Source organism: Podarcis gaigeae (genome assembly GCF_964106915.1).
Source record: "Podarcis gaigeae genome assembly, chromosome: 10".
In the NCBI taxonomy this organism is placed as follows: domain Eukaryota; kingdom Metazoa; phylum Chordata; class Lepidosauria; order Squamata; family Lacertidae; genus Podarcis; species Podarcis gaigeae.
Genome location: NC_139686.1, coordinates 16,833,716 through 16,853,124, shown reverse-complemented (window position 1 = coordinate 16,853,124; position 19,409 = coordinate 16,833,716). Strand labels below are relative to the sequence as shown.

Below are 19,409 nucleotides of genomic sequence, written 5' to 3'. Positions count from 1 at the left end.
ACACAGCATCGTTCATTGGGCTGGCAGCAGAGCGAGGCAGTCTGCAAGGGGAGCGTGTCTCGGCCTCCCACAGCACATGCAAGTGTCATGGTTTTCCAGACGCGGAATGTCATGGGGAGAGTTTATGCCGCTGATTGGTCGCCGGCTGCTCTCGGACCTCCCCACCCTATGGCCATAGTGGTGCAGCTGGGGGAAAATGATGTGGCAACTATTGATTGCCTTGCTTTGCGCACCTCAATCCAAAAAGGGATTTGGAGGCATTGGCAGCCTCATTACCTTCAGTGAGAATATTTGGTCTCGCCTGTTGCAGAGGCAAACCTGGTGCGGTGTTTCCCGCCCGGAGGCCGCTGAGAAGGCCAGGATATGCATTAACTCTGCAGTGTGCAAGAAGGTTTTGGAGCTGGGTGGGCTGGTTATTCCCCACCCCAGCATTTATTTCAAGGCGGCAGCCCTTTACCGGGCGGATGGAGTGCACCTTTCTGATTTGGGGAATGATTTGGTTGGATGCTGTGGCTAAAAAATTAGGTTCCTGGTTGGGTTTGTGAGTGGTTGGCGGCGAGCGTTAAAGCTCGGGTGGCGGTTAGGCATTGGTTATAATATGCTGGTGGTGGAGGGGTTCAGGCGGTGCCTGCCCCTCCTATTGCGCTGAAGGGAATTCCGTTAAAGGAATCCTGGGGCTTGCCATTATTTCGTCCAATCCCTGTTATGGGACCAGGGCCGCCCAATCCCTGTTATGGGAATCCTTGTTATAGGACCGGGCAGGCAAGCTTTCGGGGAGCTGCTGGGGTGAGCGGCGTGGGTCCGACGCTTAGTTCAAATGACCCCCAGTTTGACTTTCTCTTCTACTGGCTACCGATCGGACCTCGGGATGTCAGTTCTGTCCCAGGCGGGGGGACAGATAGTCATAACCAATGTCTAAACAACCACTCACTGATTTTGTATTTTAATAAAGTTGTGGCCAAAATAGTGCCCAAAAACCAAAACTAAAATTACGTGTTATGTGTGAAGTTATTTGAGGGGTGGCCTGGGGACCTACACACGCAATAGTGTATTATAGATGGTTGCAGCAGGAGAGGGAGACACCTTGGCTTCTTCAGCAGCCTGACTCATCTCTGCCTCAGCTGCCCTCGTCTCTAGCTTCCACTTTTGGACTTCTTTCTGGCACAGACTCTCCCTGCTCACTAAACCCTGTTACCTCTTCAGCTTCCAAACACTTCCTCCTCCCAGGCTTCTCCCTCTGACCACTCATTGCCATCCCACCACCAATCCCCAGGCTCTGAGTCTTTTGTCCTGTGGGGGTTCCCCAGCTCGTGCCTCCCCACCATTCTTCTGGGTCCATTCCAGATGACTTGGCCACAAGAAGAGACAGTGGTGGTGCATGGGAACCGTCTAACAAGAAATATAAAGGCATCTTATATGCCAGCTGGACCCATTAACTCAAGAAAATATCAAGAACCTTCCTGGATCAGACCAGAAGCCTATCTAGTCCAATATTCTGTTGCCACAGTAGCAAAGCAGATGCTTATAGGAAACCCACAAGATGAGAGCAATGCTTGTGTTCTGCAGCAGCTGATATTCAGAGTCCTATTGATACGGGGAAGTAGTAAAACGATCATGATTAGTAGCCATTTCTAGTCTTAACTTCTATATGGATGTTTCTATATAGATGTTTCAGGGAAGTGAGAATCGGTAGCAATGAGAAACTTCAACTGCCCTGAGAAGTCAGCGATAAAATTCAAAACTAACATAATGAAATTCGCGAGATGCAGATGTCATAATTTGCCTTTAACGCATGGTTATAAGATGGAAGATCTGGAACTTGGCCGCAGTACATGAGAGAAGCATCTTGGAAATCTAGCCGATCACAAGCTGAACATGAGACAAGAGTGTGATGCAGCTGAATTAATGTGATTTTAGGCTGTTCTAATGAAACCATCATTGACAAGTCATGGGAATTAACAGTTCCATTTTATGTTTGCCCTGTTGCAAACCTAAGGCCTTTTGTGTCCAATTATGGGCGCCACACTTTAAGAAAGAGGAGGGTAATATAAAGATGGTCAGTGGTGTGGAAAACAAGTCTGATGAGGAAAGGTTTGTGGGTTTAGCCTGGAGACAATAAATCAAGACCACAGAAAGGGCGTAGCACTGGCTAATACTTGTCAAATACCTGAAAGTCTGTCATGGATAACAGGGCAGACTTGTTATTTGCTGCCTCAGTGGGCCAGACTAGATATAATGGTCTTGAGGGCAGATTTTGGTTGAACACAAATAGAAATTTCTTGACATTAAGGGAGTTTGACAGTGGAACCATCTGCCTGGAGTGGTAGTTGCTGGAAGTTTTCCAAGAGGCTCAAGTCATATAGCTCTATAGTTCCTGCATTGAGGAGCATTCGACTAGATGACCTACCAGGCTCCCTCCAACAGGGGCAGAATCTGGTAATCTTTTGTAATATGGCGCATTTTTGTGTGAGGCAAAAAATGTGGCACCCCCTGGATGGATATTCTCAATTTTAGTACCCACTTTGTGGAGGAACTGCCTTCCCCTTTTCACTGAATCCAGTGCTGCACTCCCAACTCTGTGTTTCTATTAAAATAATTTGCATTTTCAGCAGAAAATTTGTTGTGTTTATTGGATGCCCATAGAGGCCCCAGCACAATTTCTCTTTTTCAAAGGTGTTGTTGGTGTGTGGCAAAGTGGAACTGCACAATTGTAAGCTCCTTTTGGGGGTGAGTTATTGGCAATAATTAAGTCCATGAAACCTCATTACTTTTCAAAGATATGCACGCTTTGATGAATTATATCCCTACTTGAAAGTTGTAATGGAGTTACGGGGTTGTGTCTACTAACCCTCAGTTGAATACATGGTGCTTCAACACTACACGTTGTCAGCCTCCATACAAAGATGGGTTTACACTCCCTCCACTTATCTGATGTGTGACCGCAAAGATGATAAATATGAGAACAAGTCCCGAGAGCTATGCTTTGTGGTTGGCAATTTAGCATACTTGTCTTTCCCATTTACAGCAAAAAACCATTAATCTTAATGCTTCTGGAAAACCACCAAGTAAGACCTGTTGCTCCCCAAAAATAGGCATTCAGTGACATTCTGCCTCAGCAGATAGAGGGTCTGATACAGACATAATAGATAACTGATTTTGATTTTATTTAATAGCATTTGTATGCCTCCTCATAAGTAAGTTCTCTGGGCAGACTGCTTTAGTTAGCAATGGTTTTGCAATTGTAGATCAAGCAAGCATATTGGTCTGGTCTCTCTCTCCTAGGACAGCAGTGATTTCTGCATTTGAATATGTTCTGAAAGGGATATATCTTCAGGAGAGGTCTAAGTTTTTGAACTATTGTACTGATGCATTTTATTAACAGGAAACGACGACTCACACCATTATAGCAACCAGGCAATTTTATTAGAAGCAATACTGTAAGAAGACAACACTTCAAATCCTTTAGATAGAGCTACCCATGTAGCAACGAACAGACTGCACACACACCTATAACTTAGAAGCTCCCAGTGTGGTGCCAAGGCAAAGGTGTGTCCAGAAAAAAAAACACAGTTTTAAAACACAAAATGCATTAGAACTTGTGTCTCCCATAAAAAGTGTCAACATATTCTGTCTTTTCAGATGAGGGGAGAAACCAGGGGAGAAGGTGGTGGTACAAAAGTTGGATGTTACTATTCACCTCTCTATAATTCCAACAGCTCATATCGGAAAGAATGATTCTGCCAAATAAAGATGACACACCACTTTGTTCTTAAAAATACCTCTGCTCAGAACATATCGCATCTAGGCTGGAAAAGGTTTATAGAAGATTTTTTTTTAATGCCAGGAAGTCTACACAAAAAGTCCACATTTTCTGTTTTGAAAAGTTTCAGGACCAGACTTAATATTCGGTTTTGAACGGATAATCCTTGTGGTTGGCACACCTATGAAAAGAAAGAGTTAAATCAGAAGTTTGGTTTTACTTATGCCAATGCCTATTTTAGGGGAACCAGGGCAAACTGGAAGCATGGAGCACCCTAAACTCTCAAAAAGTATCTGTTTAGGCTAGTACAATTTGTGAACCAACAAGTAAAATGCTGCCTACTAGTCATATACCCCAAACCCCAGTTTTTCCTGCCCCCCTAAAAGTACAAAAAATGGGACTTGTTGAGCATCTGGAAAAACGCAAATTAGGAGGTGGGTCACAAGTTGTTAAGGCCTTGTCGAGCATCACCCCCAGCAGACGCCAGCTGGCAGCATGAAAATACTTAGTACAGTGGTACCTTGGGTTAAGTACTTAATTTGTTCCGGAGCTCTGTACTTAACCTGAAACTGTTCTTAAACTGAAGCACCACTTTAGCTGATAGAGCCTCATGCTGCTGGAGCACGATTTCTGTTCTCATCCTGAAGCAAAGTTCTTAACCCAAGGTAATATTTCTGGGTTAGCGGAGTCTGTAACCTGAAGCGTATGTAACCTGAAGCATATGTAACCCGAGGTACCACTGTACTATAATGGATGTACTTGCTGTACGAGGAAGAATGTCCACAGTTTTTTGTTTTTTAAATAATTTTACAGCAGTGTCCAGAAATTGAACTTCAAATTTGAGTGCAAAATGCTGAACCTTCAAAGTACGATAAGACAATTCCACAAAGTTTACCTTTGCTGGACATTTTTGAAATTTGCAGCAATATCATCCATTTAAAAAAACCTTAAGAAACCAGGACCATACTGTAGTCAGCAAGCTAAACCTCAAACCTCAAAGCAGAATGCTGAATGTTCACAATTGTGGAAGAAGCCACACGAAGAAAGTATGAAGAGAGAAACCATCTACACTTTAATTGAAGAAATATGGGGAAATAGCTGGCCAAACGTTTTCAACCCTTCTCTGCCTCTGGAACTGAGAAGCGATTCTTTGGCTACATTCTGATAAACCAGCTACCTCAAACAGCGGTGCTGTCATGGCAGGACTTTGGCACAAGACATCCAGGACTCCACTCAGCAGAATGAGAAGGAAGTTCCCTCCCAGAGGCTGCAGGGATGGCTTCCTTTAACTTCTAAGCGAAGTTAAACATTACCATCTAAAGCGGAAGATCCCCGAGACACTATAAGAGGTCCGGACTGCACCACTGATGTAGCAATTAAAGCAGGCCTCGAGATTGCCCTGAGGGAAAGCTAATCAATAATGCTTCTAAAAGCGGCAGATACGTCAACAGAAAGTGGTGGTGGGGATTCTGTGGTAAAGCTTACAGGAGGACATCTTAATGAGAAAATGACAAGAGCCTGTTTTAAAGAATTGGTTAAACACTCAGAGCTTCCAAACTATAGCAGAGTGTGACCAAGTCAGTAGTCATGCTTACCAATGGTAAGGATAACGAACCTGTTTCACAGGTCAGGCAATTTTTAACTTTAGGCTAATCATAACTGCCAGTTGTCAGAAATGATTAAATGATAACCTAACCAGCTTTTTTAGCCACTGGGTGAAAACTGATTTAATGTCCTCTAACAAAGGGCCAGCATTAGCCATAATCACTATTGGCAGATTTCTGGGTTATTTGTAGTAGATCAACAAGAGATTGCAACTCCCAGTCCTCTATAGAGGTGGCTACAACTGAAAACATTCTGCCCCCACAGACTGCCCCACCTGCAAATTCAGATTCTGGAAAAGAACTCTGTGGGGGAGGAAACAGGAGCAGATTTTAGTGTCAAAGGGCCTGAAGACTTGGTTCTGGTACTGATCACGAATTCATGGGCTGAGGAAATGTTTAGAATAATCTTGTACCGGCAATCTTAATGCATGTCTGCATTATATCATATCTCACAAGCTGGATGTCTGCCCACCCCAGATTAGAACAGGCTGGTCTTCATCCCTGACCGCCCCAAATGAACTTCGTAAAAGAAGGTTGGCACAAATGCCTTAAAAAAAAAAAAAATACTTTTATCATTCCCCCCCAAGAAGGTTGTTTCCCCAATCACCTTTTAACGATTGTGATTAAAAGCTATTTTGATCTATTTAACCAATTGTCTAACTAAGCACTGCAGAACTGTTCTGCAGTGCTCTGCAGGATCAGTGGACATGAAAGTCCGACAATGCTGTTTATCAACCCTTCTCGATTTTTCAGAGCCTGCTACTTACTGGCTAAATGCACATGCTCTCCAGTTCCTGTTGAAACTGAGAATGGTTTCTAGCTCCTGCTTAGTCAAGTCAAAGTCAAACACCTGGCAAGGAGAAAGAAAAAGCAGAATTTCCAATTCATGGCAGGTTCACAAGAATTGTGGAGGTTTACATCACTTGTTTTATGCATTATTTGCATTTGTAGCCTGCCTCTTCTTCCCAAGTGTTCAATGGAGCAAATAAGCAAAAGCAAGTGTCTTCCCAATTTACCTTCACTGAAATCTTAGCCAATGTCCCATCAAACCCACCACCCTGTTCTCACAGTGGCCAATCAGATGCCTGTGTGAAACCTGGAAGCAGGAGAGCACTCTTCTCCTGAGTGGAATTCAGAAGCATCGCTGCCTCCGAAAGTGACGTTGGTCGGGTTGAGAGATGCCCAAAGCAGCCTAGTAGAGTTGGCCTCTTTTACTGGTTTTGGGGTTGGCTCCAATGAGTTGGGGAGGGCATTTGGGGCCAACTCTGAAATGGGGTGAAAGGAGGCAGTGAAGTGGTTCGTACCCTTTCTGGGGGAATGAGCTTACAGCGGTGGCAGCAAGGACTCAGACAGATAATAAGAATAAGAATTACTACTACTACTACTACTACTACTACTACTACTACTACTAATTTATTATTTATACCCCGTCCATCTGGCTGGGCCTTCCCAGCCACCTTGGGCGGCTTCCAAAGAAGTATTAAAATACAGTGGTCTGTTAAACATTAAAAGCTTCCCTAAAAAGTGCTGCCTTCAGATGTCTTCTAAAAGTATGGTAGTTGTTCTTCTCTTTGACATATGGTGGGAGGGCGTTCCACAGGGTGGGTGCCACTACTGAGAAGGCCCTCTGCCTGGTTCCCTGGAACTTGGCTTCTTGCAGTGAAGGAACCACCAGAAGGCCCTTGGTGCTGGACCTAAGTGTCTGGGCAGAACAATGAGGGTGGAGACGCTCCTTCAGGTATGACATTCCAAGCGTGTGTGTGCGCGCGAGCAGATTTCCCAAGCGCAATTACCACCCCTCCCTCTCAGTTTATAGACTCTCCTCAACCTGAAACAACAGAAGAAGGAAACAGAATGACAGCCTTTGAGCTGTTGGTCTTTTTTGCTCATTGCTGTCTTCTTTTGGTCAGCACAGACTCTCTAGACTGTTTCTCAAACTTGGGTCTCCAGCTGTTGTTGAACTACAACTCTCATCATCCCTGACCACTGCTCCTGCTAGCTAGGAATGATGCGAGTTGTAGTCTTTTGCAGCTGTTTTGCCTGGATCTTAAAACTGGAGAAGTCAGGAACTGAACCTAAGCCCTAATGTGCTCTCCCGCTGAGCCATCTGCCGGCAGATATACAGACCAAAAATAGATTATTCCCTTAATGGTAGCTGTAATTCATATGTTTATTGGCACCAGCCTTCCCCAACAGGATGCCCTTCAGATGTTGATTGGGCCTATGGCCATAGATGTCAACTTTTCCCTTTTCCTGCAAGGAATCCTATTCGGAATAAAGGAATTTCCCTTAAAAAAGGGAAACGTTGACAGCTATGCCTACGGCTGGCATAATCTCCGTTCACTAGGTAACTGGAGGGCACTTGTTTGGGGTGACATATGCCATGTAGGACCCAAACCGATCCTGGAGGGAGCTGATCTTACTTTCAATCTTACCTTGAAGTTTTCTTCAATACGTGCAGGAGTAACAGATTTGGGAATCACAATTGTATTTCTTTGGATATGAAAGCGGATCAGGACCTAATGATCAAGACAAAGCCAAACCAAGTAAGTCTTCCTGTCCCAAGTCACAAATACATTAAAAATTAGATTTGCCAGGGAAAACACACACATGTTCCTGAGCAAAATGGCACCCCTTTCTGCAAAGTCTGGCTTCAAGTCTCAAATTCCTGAATGGAGTTTAACTGCTGAGGGATCCAAGGGTTGTGGGTCTCCCTCAGTTTTCCTAGTACACATCTGTTGCCAGAAAGTTTGCATCCTTGAAATCCCCATGGCAAACGCTGGCTCCCTTGGCCTGAAAGTGAGATTAGCACCGCACGCCATAGTCACCTTTGACTGGAGGGGTCCTTTTATTTTTTATTTTTTACCTAATGGCAAGGAGTGACATCCCCCTTAACCTAGTATCTACAACTGCTAACATTTAAAATCCCCATTTCAAGTAGGAGCACTGAAGAAATGAGTTTTTGATCACCACAATTTAACCTTGTATATATTCAATAGGAGGGGATCTAGACATTGCTGAACACAGGAAGCCATCATGATTTGTGCATCTGATCTAATCACATCTTCCTGCCAAGTTATCAGGCAGGTATTTCTCAGGTCTGCTTTCTGCCCACTGCCTTCTGAAAACCTCCTCTTTTTGCCTGTCCACTAGGTTCTTTGCTTATGCACTCGATTCAACACATAAATCAAACACACCTGAGCTGCAGTTTTATTGTGCTTAGCAGCTATCTCTTTGATCTTGGGGTCGTCCAGGAGAGAGGGATCCTCTGGCTTGGCCCTAGGAAAAGAAACAAAAGCCAAAGGGTAATGAATGCTACTAAGATAACTCACGTTAAAAAAAAAAAAAAAACCAGAAAGGCTGATCAGATGCAGAGGAATAACAACAACAACAACAATTTATTAATACCCCACTTATCTGGTTGGGTTCCCCCAAAGCTTCTGACCTTTTAACAGGGAATTTCAATTAGGACTTTTGTTCTCTACACTATTAAAAGTACCATCTGCAAAACAGGAATAAAGCTCACCCTACTGGGCTGTTACAAGCACATAATGCATATGAATAGCACCATATTTGAGTAGATGAAGGTGCTAAGCAAATGCTAAGTATAATTATGAAGCACAATTATGCATGCAGTAGCCATACAAATAAATTAATAGGCAGATTTGCTGTATTTACTTCCATCAGTGGGTCTGGTGGCCAAGAAGGCAGTTTCTGCACATGATATAAAGGGAAGTGAGGGACAGATGGCGCTCATCAACCTGGGAAGGTAGCCCATCTAAGAGAAGGAAAACTCTGGTCCTAAACCTCCACTGCCTTGTGGGATATCTTCAAGAGAAGAAAAGGCTAAGGAGTAAACCCTAAACAAATCCGGAGGGGGATCCCTAAGACAGTTGGATGGCACCTTGTACGCCTCCTTCTGGCAACTCCTGCAGCCAAGCTGGTCCCAAACATATTGCTCTACTTTCCTTTGGACCACATCAGCGAGGCTGAGAGGGGGGTCTTGTCGTCTGGGCATCCCAGGACCTCCATACCCACTGCCCAGGCTTGCGCCCTGGGGAGGTCTCTTTGGTGCTGCTAACACAGCGGTTTGGCTTTACCCCTGGAGGCACACTCCATTGTCTCCTAAGACGGACAGATGGCAACAACACAACTTTCATCATAGTGGATAGCTTCAAATCCAAACGCTTAATATATTTGGGGCTGCTGGACCTGGGTTAGTTATCCCTTAAGCAAACTTCCATTACCCATTTACTCACTAAGATGTGGAGCTCCAAGCTCAGGGCACATTTAGCTAAGCACTAAAAGACAACCAAACATTCTCACCATGGTCTGTCAGGGGAGCCGAGGGGGCTATACGCTGTGACAGCGATCCCTTTGGACTGACAGTAACTGATCAGTTTTTCCTGGGTAAGATACGGATGGCACTCAATCTGTAAACATAGAAGAAAACAATTTGCATTATTTGCATTCATCATTTATTTATTTATTTCATTTAAAAAAAAAATATTCACTGCTTGTTTGTAAAAAAAGGGCAGGCTGCAAATAAAAAACAAAACAATAGAGAAGTTTAAGATTTGCATTCAGAGATCAACTGTGCATATAATAGGAAGTTTCCTGGCAGGTTTCCTGGACAGCTACTGGCAGTTGAACAGGCAAGCCATAATTCATCTGCAAACATAGTTTGGCCTCTTTAGAAAACCACATGGTAGGTTTTACTTTTTTCCCCAATGCCACAATCTCTGGTTGCTGCACTCCTGATTCCCCCTATAGGCTTTTCTTGGGCTGCAGCACTAATTTCATAGTTGGTGGGATTTTCACAGGGCACTCATAATGTTCCCGTTTAATAGAAGACTACCAGCTTTCCTCAGTGATTTCCTCCTTCTCCAGCAGCACCTTCAAATGCCCAATTCAATTTCTCAACCACCCGAGCAAGACAGTTATGCTGGTCAAGGTTGAAGTAGAAGAACGAATTGTACAAAAACAAGGAATAAGAAATGGAATTAAGAAGGAGAAATGCAATTTCAAATAAACAAAGTAATCAAGCAAGCACCAACCATGCAGACATTATTTTCTCCCATTGCTATCTCAGGTCAAGCTGGCTTTCAAGGTTTTTTGAGAACACTGAGGTTTTGGATCTGGAAGGTTTTAACAATGCTTATGGATGGCATGCATATTTGTGGTATGACAAGGTTAAAAGTCATAAGGCTTTCAAGAACCATATTGTTAGGAAAGCAGTGTTTAATGTCTGGATAAAATATAAAGACTTATTGGAAAATAAGACCCCAAGGTGGTTATCACCAATGGAAGCTAAGACCCGGAAAAGACTCAATATGGAGGCCAAATGGCCGAAATATTGGGAAATAATAGAAAAAGATGGAGATAATTGGAGGTTGCAGAGTTTGGAGAAACTAAAAGATAAAGTGCGAGATTGGTTACATTATGCTCAGATCAAAGAGGTTTTCAAGTTAGATAAAAAGATAGGATTCCAGGTGGAAAAATCAAAGTTGGAAACGGAACTGTTAGAACCTAAGACTAAGGTACTTTCAAGAATGTATAATCTGCTGCTAAAATGGAATACACTAGATGAAACGGTTAAATTGGCTATGATAAAATGGGCAAAGGACATTGGGTACAATATCATGTTTGCTGACTGGGAAAGGTTATGCACCACCGGTTTGAAATTCACGGCATGTAATGCCTTGAAAGAAAATATTATGAAAATGATATATAGGTGGTACATGACCCCAGTCAAGCTTGCAAAAATATATCATTTGTCTGATAATAAATGCTGGAAATATAAAGAAACCGAAGGAACGTTCTTTCACCTCTGGTGGACCTGCCCTAGAGTTAAGGCTTTTTGGGAAATGATATATAACGAGTTGAAAAAGGTATTTAAGTATACCTTCCCTAAGAAACCAGAGGCCTTTCTTTTAGGCATTGTCGGCCAGAGGGTGTTAAAGAAGGATTGGACATTTTTTATGTATGCAACAACAGCAGCAAGGATACTTCTCGCCAAGCACTGGAAAACCCAAGATTTGCCCACACTGGAAGAATGGCAGATGCAACTGATAGACTATATGGAGCTAGCAGAAATGACTGGCAGAATCCGGGACCTGGGAGAAGAGGCTGTGGAGGAGGACTGGAAGAAATTTAAGGACTATCTGCAAAAATACTGTAAATTGTATGAGTGTTAAGAAAGATGTAAGATTATTAACAACACGGCACCATCAAGTTAGTTAAAGGAAATATGAAGATAAATGAAAACATAAGAAAAGACAAATTTTGGATACACATTATGCTAAAATTAAGCTTTTAAGGTTTGGGTAAAATTATCTAAAACTAGGGACACAATATTGGAAATCATAATATAAGAATTGAAACAAGGTGATAAATTGCTGGGTTAAGTTTGGAAAACTTAGAACGCAGGAACAAGAGATGTGAGGAAGTCCAAAGAAGTGAAGAAAATATGGTCATTGTAAAGTTATATTGTTTTTTTTTTATTGTATTAAGAAAATCTTTAATAAATATCTTATAAAAAAAAAAGTTTTTTTGAGAACCCTGGAGAAACCATTTATCAAAGGCAGTGGCGGGATGTGCATATATACCAGGAACAACCGAGTTTTTCTTGCATCTTGTTCAACATTCTGTGGGGTGTGGAGAATTGTGATCACTCCAGTCTTTACTTATTGGGGCTTAGTCTTCCTGACCAGCCAAGAAGGGTGCTGAACTATACTGGATAGAGCTGCAAAGTTGCTGCGAGTTTTATTTCTGGATTCAACTGCTTTATTAAGTAGGCATAATGGCAACTTCCCAAAAAACTCATGCATGAGTTTTGCATGTATATTTTTTAATCAGTTCACAGCCAGGCCCCTGTGGGATACCATGTTCAGGCAGTATCCAGAAATTCAGCTTCTTGTTTGAAGGAAGAAGCACACTGGCGAGGCTTCTGTGCAGACTTATGAATCTAGCAGAGCACACAGACTATATTTAGGATGCAACAGGATCCCTGGGCATCCTTGTCTCTGTCACACGATACCTTGGTCTCAGTATGCACTGCTCTTTGGGGCTTAATTTCATGCTCACTTAGCATAAATAACATACCCACTCACTCCATTCCAACCATCCTTTTGTCCGCCCACCACAAAGCTAAGAGTTCAGATGCAAAATCTGAAAAGTTACCATTTAAAAAAACAAAAAAGACTCCACATGGGGAAGTTCAGACAATTATTTTGACTGAGCAATTTCCAACGGAGGGGAGGACACCATAGCAGGTGTTGATTCGTGGTAATTAATTCAGCCAGTTAATTTTCAGTGCCAGCTGAAAACCTCTTACCTCCAAGCCTTTGAAGCTGATAAAAGCGTAAAGCAAGGGGCAAGCTCTTGCATACTTTCTGATGGGGGAAAGTTTTGTGTGTTCTTAACTCTATCCTCAACGTCTTCATCTTTTTTTGAAAAGTGTTGTGAGGCGCTTTTTTGTTGTTGTTACAATCACGTGGCGTATAATTTTCGTGAAATAAGTAAATAAATATAATCAACATGCTTCCTCAATTCCAGGCATGGTGCTGCAGGGAAACAGACTCAAATCTAAGTTCAGCTATGAAAAGATGCAACAGGATCCCTGTGCATCCTGAATAGACATTCTGAATTCAGAATTTCCTTACAAGCACTGAAATCTGCCCATCTTCTTTTTTTAATTCCTGTGTCTTCTTGCTGCTGTGAAATGATCAACCCTTCATAAGCCCCTAAAAAGCTTCAGTTTACATCGCTGGGCATCCTACCTGATTATTTGCAGGCTTGTACTTCAACCCGGGCTTGTTCAAGATTCTCTCAAGCTGATCGTGGTTGAAATTGGAAACGCCAATAGACTTCACCAATCCAGCATCCACCAGCTCCTCCATTGCCTGGGGGGTGGGGGGGGTGGACAAATGAAGACCAAATATTACATAAACATGTTGCAAACATAAATCTCCCCACTGTCCTTAGGAATTCCTCCTGGTCTGTCTTTGGAAAGCTGTCACACTTTTGAGCCTGCTAAGCTCTCGTCTAATGAGACAACACCTTCAAAACTATCATATGCACCTCTCTGTGAACCGAAAGGGAATTTGGAAATGGGGAATTCCAGACCAAAAAACCAGTACAGTTATACCCTGGGTTAAAGTTGCTTCAGGTTGAGCATTTTCGGGTCGCGCTCCGTGGCGACCCAGAAGTAACGGAACATGTTACTTCCAGGTTTTGCCGCCCACACAGATGCTCAAAATGATGTCACGCGCATGCGCAGAAGCGGCAAATTGCGACCCGTGCATTCGCAGACACGGGTTGCTTTCTCTTCAGGATCCGGAACAGATCCCGTTCACATCCAGAGGTACCACATAGAAATAACTATTTGGTCAGGGAGGTGGGAGCACATGTGTGGGGTGGTGTTTGGAGATGACTACTCCCCACTGGTAGTGGCGGAGGAAGGGGGTCCAGTGGGGGCGGTTTACCCCGGGTGTCATCCAGGAGGGGGGTGACATTCATTGTGCTGCCCACCCGCGACTCCCAAGCCTACCCTGAGCCGTTGGGGGAAGGCGGGGGAGCTGCGCCGCTGTGCTGGCAGCCTTCCCCCCTTCGTTCTGACAGCTCGGGAGTTGGGGGAGTCTTGGGAGTCACAGGTGGGCGGCGCGCCATTGCCCCGCACTCCCGGCTGGAGGAGGCAGGCAGGGGAGAGGACGGGAAGGAGCCAAGTGAGCAAACAATGGAGGGGGGTGGGAAGGGGAAAGGAAGGAAGTGGGATTGGTGGGTGCGCCTTTCATTCTGCCTGGAAGATGAGTGCCTACAGCTGGACTATCAAGTGGATTTAAAGGGTCACTTCGGGGGCGGCTCTGCAAACGCAGAAGGGATCTTGCAATACGGACCTACTGGATTTAATAACGCTCCTAAGTGAAGGCGTGCCTATATCTGACTGAAGCCGCCCAAAGGTTAATATTTTCTATATTCAAGGCAGATGAATTCCCTAAGCACAAGGGGCGCGTACTGAAAATTGGAATTTCATACTCCCTTGTAAGAAATTGCGGCACTACAGAACCACGGCTGGCTGTACCATTTTAACATGTGATCTCTCTCTCTCTCTCTCTCTCTCTCTCTCTCTCTCTCTCTCTCACACACACACACACACACACACACAGAGAGAGAGAGAGAGAGAGAGAGAAGAACACAGTTTATGGGGCAAGTTTAGACGTGTTGGGGACCTGGATGGAGAGAAACAAAAGATCCCTCAACTCAGGACCCAAACCCTGGAACGCACAGGAGGAGAGGTGGGGTGTCAGGGAAGCAATGGATGCAGCCGGCACTTAGAAAGGGAATAAAATGGTTGCTGTCTTTCTCTCTATCTGGGCTGGCTCCCTGCTTGTTACGTTACATGCAGGGAAACCCGCGTGAGGTTCCTCTCTGTGTAAAGTCTTCAAACTGTCTAGGGCGGCTGAGTGGGAGGAAGCAGGCAGACTCCAGAGGCCCCCCCCCCCAGCCCCTATGGGCGGCCCACGCTGCCCCAGCGGCTTCCTCCGGTGATGCCCACTGGTTCTGTTGCACACGGCATCTAGTCTGGCATGGCCGCAACGGTGAAGGAGAACTCAGTACATATTTTTTTAGTAAATTTGCTTTCACACATATATCTGTAAATATCCTACCAAAGTCAAGAGCAGGGCTGGGGAACCTTTTTCAGCCCAAGATCCACGCTCCCTTTTAAGGAACCTTCCTTCCAGGATGCAGGACCAGAAGCAAAAGTGGCCAGAGCACTGAATGAATATTAGCTTTGTACAGTAGGCTTGTTTCTACAAACTCCTCTCTCCATCTTCCATCCAGAGATGCAAAAAGGCACCATCAGAGTTCAACACATTCAAGTTGGGCAAAACCATACAAGGAGAGTGCGGGCCAATGAGATAAGATGTGTGCCTGGCATAAGAAGAGTCCGAGGGGATGGGGGACGGGACAGAAAAAGGGGCTTAGAGGGCCACATCTGGCTCCCTGGTCGAGGTTTGCAAACCCTAGTCAAGAGGGACCTTTCTATGGTATTTGCAACTATGCACAGCCAATTCCATGTAAAATCTTGAGCTTTACTTAGTGAAGAAGCCCTCCAAGGAACTGATATATAGCACAACTTAAGCCAACAGAAACTGCCATAAATAGCTGCAATCTATGCAAAAGGTGAATGCAAGAAATTGCACACAGAACAAAGAGAAACCTTTAACTGCAGCGGAACATACTTCCCAGGTGTCCTCAATCTTCATGTTACCGGGTATTATCATGCCTGTTTCATCAGATGGGAAGATGTCATCGCCGGCCTGTCAAATGCAAAGCAAGAACATAAGAGGGGTTTGCTTTTGAGTAGATGAGGCTGTCTTGTGCAGAGTCAGACAACTGGCTTTTCCCAGTCCCCAATATATTATTATTATTATTATTATTAATAATAATAATAATAATAATAATAATAATAATAATAATAATAATTTTTATTTATATCCCGCCCTCCCCAGCCGAAGCCGGGCTCAAAGCGGCTAACAACAGTAAAATGATAAAACATTCTAAAATCATTTCATTCTAAAATTAATTCAAATCAGATTAATGGCAACCATTGGGCTAGAGTTCTGTGAGGATTGCCAAAGGAGGGAGTCAGGCTGTGCCTTGGCCAAAGGCCTGGTGGAACAGCTCTGTCTTGCAGGACCTGCGGAAAGATGTCAAGTCCTGCAGGGCCCTAGTCTCTTGTGACAGAGCGTTCCACCAGATCGGAGCCACAGCCGAAAAAGCCCTGGCTCTGGTTGAGGCCAGCCTAACCTCTCTGTGGCCCAGGACCTCCAAGATGTTTTTGTTTGAAGACTGTAAGGTCCACCGTGAGACATACGAGAAGAGGTAGTCCCATAGGTACGAGGGTCCTAGGCCTTATAGGACTTTGACAGGATGTGCCTGAAGTTTAACTTAGGACCTTGTGAACAAAGGAATATGCTTTGTACCAAGCCAGACCATATTCCTGCCTTACCTGGAGATGCCAGGTAACATTCTGCACAGAAACCACATACTCTGCTACTGAAATACAGCACCAGTGTAAAAGGGACGGTGTCGCATTTTCTTTGTACAATGGGCAAAAAAAGCCAGGCTCTCAAACAACACCACTGCTCAGCCAGACAACCAGATCAGCCAACCGCTTCAGTTATTTTTCTGAAAAACCAAAATTCTAGAAGGTAACTAGAGCAGTCTCTGTAGATTGTTCCTCTGTCGTAAGCATGCCTGGAGGTGCAAAGTATTCTGCACTAGAATACTCCTGGCAGAATCATCACAGCTCCCTGCTCCAGGATCTCAGAAGCTTGAGTGTCAGGCTCACAGTTTTTTCAGACACCAGTGCAATGAAACAATACCAACCATATGCTCTTTTTTATACCTTTAGCCAGTGGTGAAGAGGTCCAGGGTCTTGGGTAGGTGGGGGGTGGGGTCAAAGACCCCTTACTATTTCTGTAGCGGGGTCTCCGTCTCCAGCATCCGAGAGTTGCCCAATCAGCATGAAAGGGGAGCAGCTTTTTGGCTACCATATTCTCCAAAGCTAAGCATTTAGGAACACTGAAAACAGGAGGTCTCCAGTTTCAAGACAAAGATGTGCAGGTTGTATTACGTACAGTGGAACTTCGTAGAAAGCACACTGTTATGCCTATCGACTTGGTTGCTCGAGAGCAAACAGGCAAGATCCCACACTGGTCTTTTCAAAGGCTTTATTCTTGGTGTAAAACATTTACAGTGCAGAGCGCCTCAATTCCATGTCTTGCTCAGTCACTAGCAGAATCTGAGAATGGGGGTCCTTAAACTTTCCTCAGCAGAGTAGTCTCTTGACCCCCAGCCGACGCCTCCCCTCTGCGTGAAAACCTACTGCGCAGGGAAGGCTTGGGTAAAGGGGGACCTCCCCCCCCTCTTTGCTCAGGCACGGTGTCTCGGCTCTCTCTTGCATCCTCCGAGCCCTGCATCTCTTCCCCACTAGAGGCAGGGCCTCCCTCCTCCGCTGAGGAAGTGCTGCTTCCCACGATCTTTGGAGGCTCTCTGTAATCCAGCTGCCCTTCCACCTCTCGCCTCTGAGCTGATGGCAGTTCCCCGACACACACACACTCCGAAAGGAGGGATTAGAGAACTCCAAACCATTTGCCCATGTACATCCACAGAAAACAGTAGATCTAACTGAAACACATGGAGATCTGCCCTGATTGTTGTAATGCATCCCTAATCATTGTTGTATAATTGTTGGATTATTAGAAGCGTTGTGGCTGTGACCCTGCATTTTTGGATTTGCCCCTATACTTCTGCCTTTAGCACTTTTACACACCTGCCTTTGGCAGAAGTGGTTTCTAAATGTTGCTCTACCACTATAAAGACTTTGTGAGGGGCAGCCAGCAAAGGAAGGAAATGCAGTCTGCATGACAGCTTCTCCCTTCAAGTTGCAAGGATACCAGATGGCTGACTCACCATAACTTGGAAGCAGGGCCTTTAGTGCAGCTGCCCCAGTTTGGGAGAGCAGCATCCATGCAACGATACAACTGGTGTCCACTATCTGGAAACAACTGGAAATGTTTGCATTCAGACCAGCTTTCCAGTGGCATAGCGTGGGTTGTCAGCACCCGGGGCAAGGCAAGTAATTTGCACCCCCTAACCCGTGGATTTGCGCCCCCTAACCCTAACCCCCAGGTGTTGCTCCCGGTGCGGCCGCCCCCCCCTGCACCCCCCACGGTACGCCACTGCAGCTTTCTCAGCTGGAAGAACAGGTCTCTGCCATGGGTCCCTACTTTTTATTGTTTTGATTTAAATGATGTAATTTGCAGTGTTGTTTTCAGCCATTTTGATATATTTGTGTGTGTTGCCTAGAGGTAAGGATAGAAACAGACAGACAGACAGACAGACAGACAGACAGACAGACAGACAGACAGACAGACAGACAGGAATACCTTGAATCCCATAGGCCAGTGAATAAGGTAGAGGTCTAGGTACTCCAGCTTCAAGGCCTTAAGAGTTGCTTTACAGGCACCCTTCACCAAGGCTTTCTCGTGGAATGTGCACCACAGCTGGGAGAGGGGTGGGAAGAGGAAGAATAGCAAGAACACAGGTTAATTCACCAGATTACATCTATTCCACAATGCATTTTTCTTTTTAAAATAATAATATTTTACGAAAGCTTTTTCATAATACAATAGGATAAAAGAAACTAAACTAAATAAAAACAAGCACAGAGGGGTTGGGGAGGGAAACAAGAGTTCCCTTTCAAAAACCCTTGTCTCACCCCAAAAGTGTGGCCCCTCCCAGCTCTCAAGTGGGGACCTTCATAGAATCAGGCAATTGCAGAGTTGGAAAGGACTCTGAGGATCTTCTCTTTCTTCTCCCAGTCTCTCATCCTGGGAGAAGTCTCCTCTTGCCTGCCTCTCACTCAGAGTACCTTCCACCACAATGTTATCTCCCCCCCCCCCCCCAAGAAAATAGGTCTATCACATGAACTGATGGAAATGGCTACATTAATCCGGCAATCTTGCAGGGCTGGGGAAACAGTAGCCCTCCAGAGGTTACTAGAATGCAACTCTTACCATCCCTGAGCACTGAGCACACAACGGTTCCTTCACAACACAAAATTCACTGCTGGTTTCCCCTAGTTCCTTTATTTCAGCAACCTAGTCTTTTTTTATGGTGGTTGTGGACTTGCTGCTATTGCTGAACAACTAAGAGCCAGAAATCCTCGGTAATGCCCTGCACATCGCTCAGAGATCTATCAACAGAACCTGATCCACCTTCTGCTCACCTCTGCTCTAAAGGATCGGACTTTCAGCTTGGGGTGGGGGGTTATTAAAGATAAAGGGACCCCTGACCATTAGGTCCAGTCATGGCCGACTCTGGGCTTGTGGCGCTCATCTTGCTTTATTGGCCGAGGGAGCCGGTGTACAGCTTCCGGGTCATGTGGCCAGCATGACTAAGCCGCTTCTGGCAAACCAGAGCAGCGCACGGAAACGCCGTTTACCTTCCTGCCAGAGTGGTACCTATTTATCTAC

General features: G+C 44.8%; 2 protein-coding genes across 3 annotated transcripts in view; one reads left to right on the top strand and one right to left on the bottom strand.

The window, feature by feature from the left end:
• LOC310826186 (tigger transposable element-derived protein 1-like) overlaps window positions 1-19,409 on the top strand; it is a 1,677,490-nt gene that overhangs the window by 1,291,877 nt on the left and 366,204 nt on the right. The window lies entirely within an intron of this gene.
• The window catches only part of LOC310826170 (aldo-keto reductase family 1 member B1-like), a 29,421-nt gene continuing 13,413 nt past the window's right edge, over window positions 3,402-19,409 (bottom strand). Inside the window, exons 3-10 of one of the 2 annotated variants that reach the window (XM_083700871.1) lie at window positions 18,321-18,437; window positions 15,609-15,686; window positions 13,146-13,268; window positions 9,691-9,797; window positions 8,562-8,643; window positions 7,800-7,883; window positions 6,132-6,214; window positions 3,402-3,941 (exon numbers count right to left, since the gene is read on the bottom strand). In XM_083700871.1, the coding sequence (XP_083556997.1) occupies window positions 3,899-3,941; window positions 6,132-6,214; window positions 7,800-7,883; window positions 8,562-8,643; window positions 9,691-9,797; window positions 13,146-13,268; window positions 15,609-15,686; window positions 18,321-18,437 (717 nt within the window). In that variant the 3' untranslated portion in view covers window positions 3,402-3,898. Of the gene's footprint in view, window positions 3,942-6,131; window positions 6,215-7,799; window positions 7,884-8,561; window positions 8,644-9,690; window positions 9,798-13,145; window positions 15,424-15,475; window positions 15,687-18,320; window positions 18,438-19,409 lie in introns of both variants that reach the window. The other variant, XM_083700872.1, reaches the window with a different exon arrangement.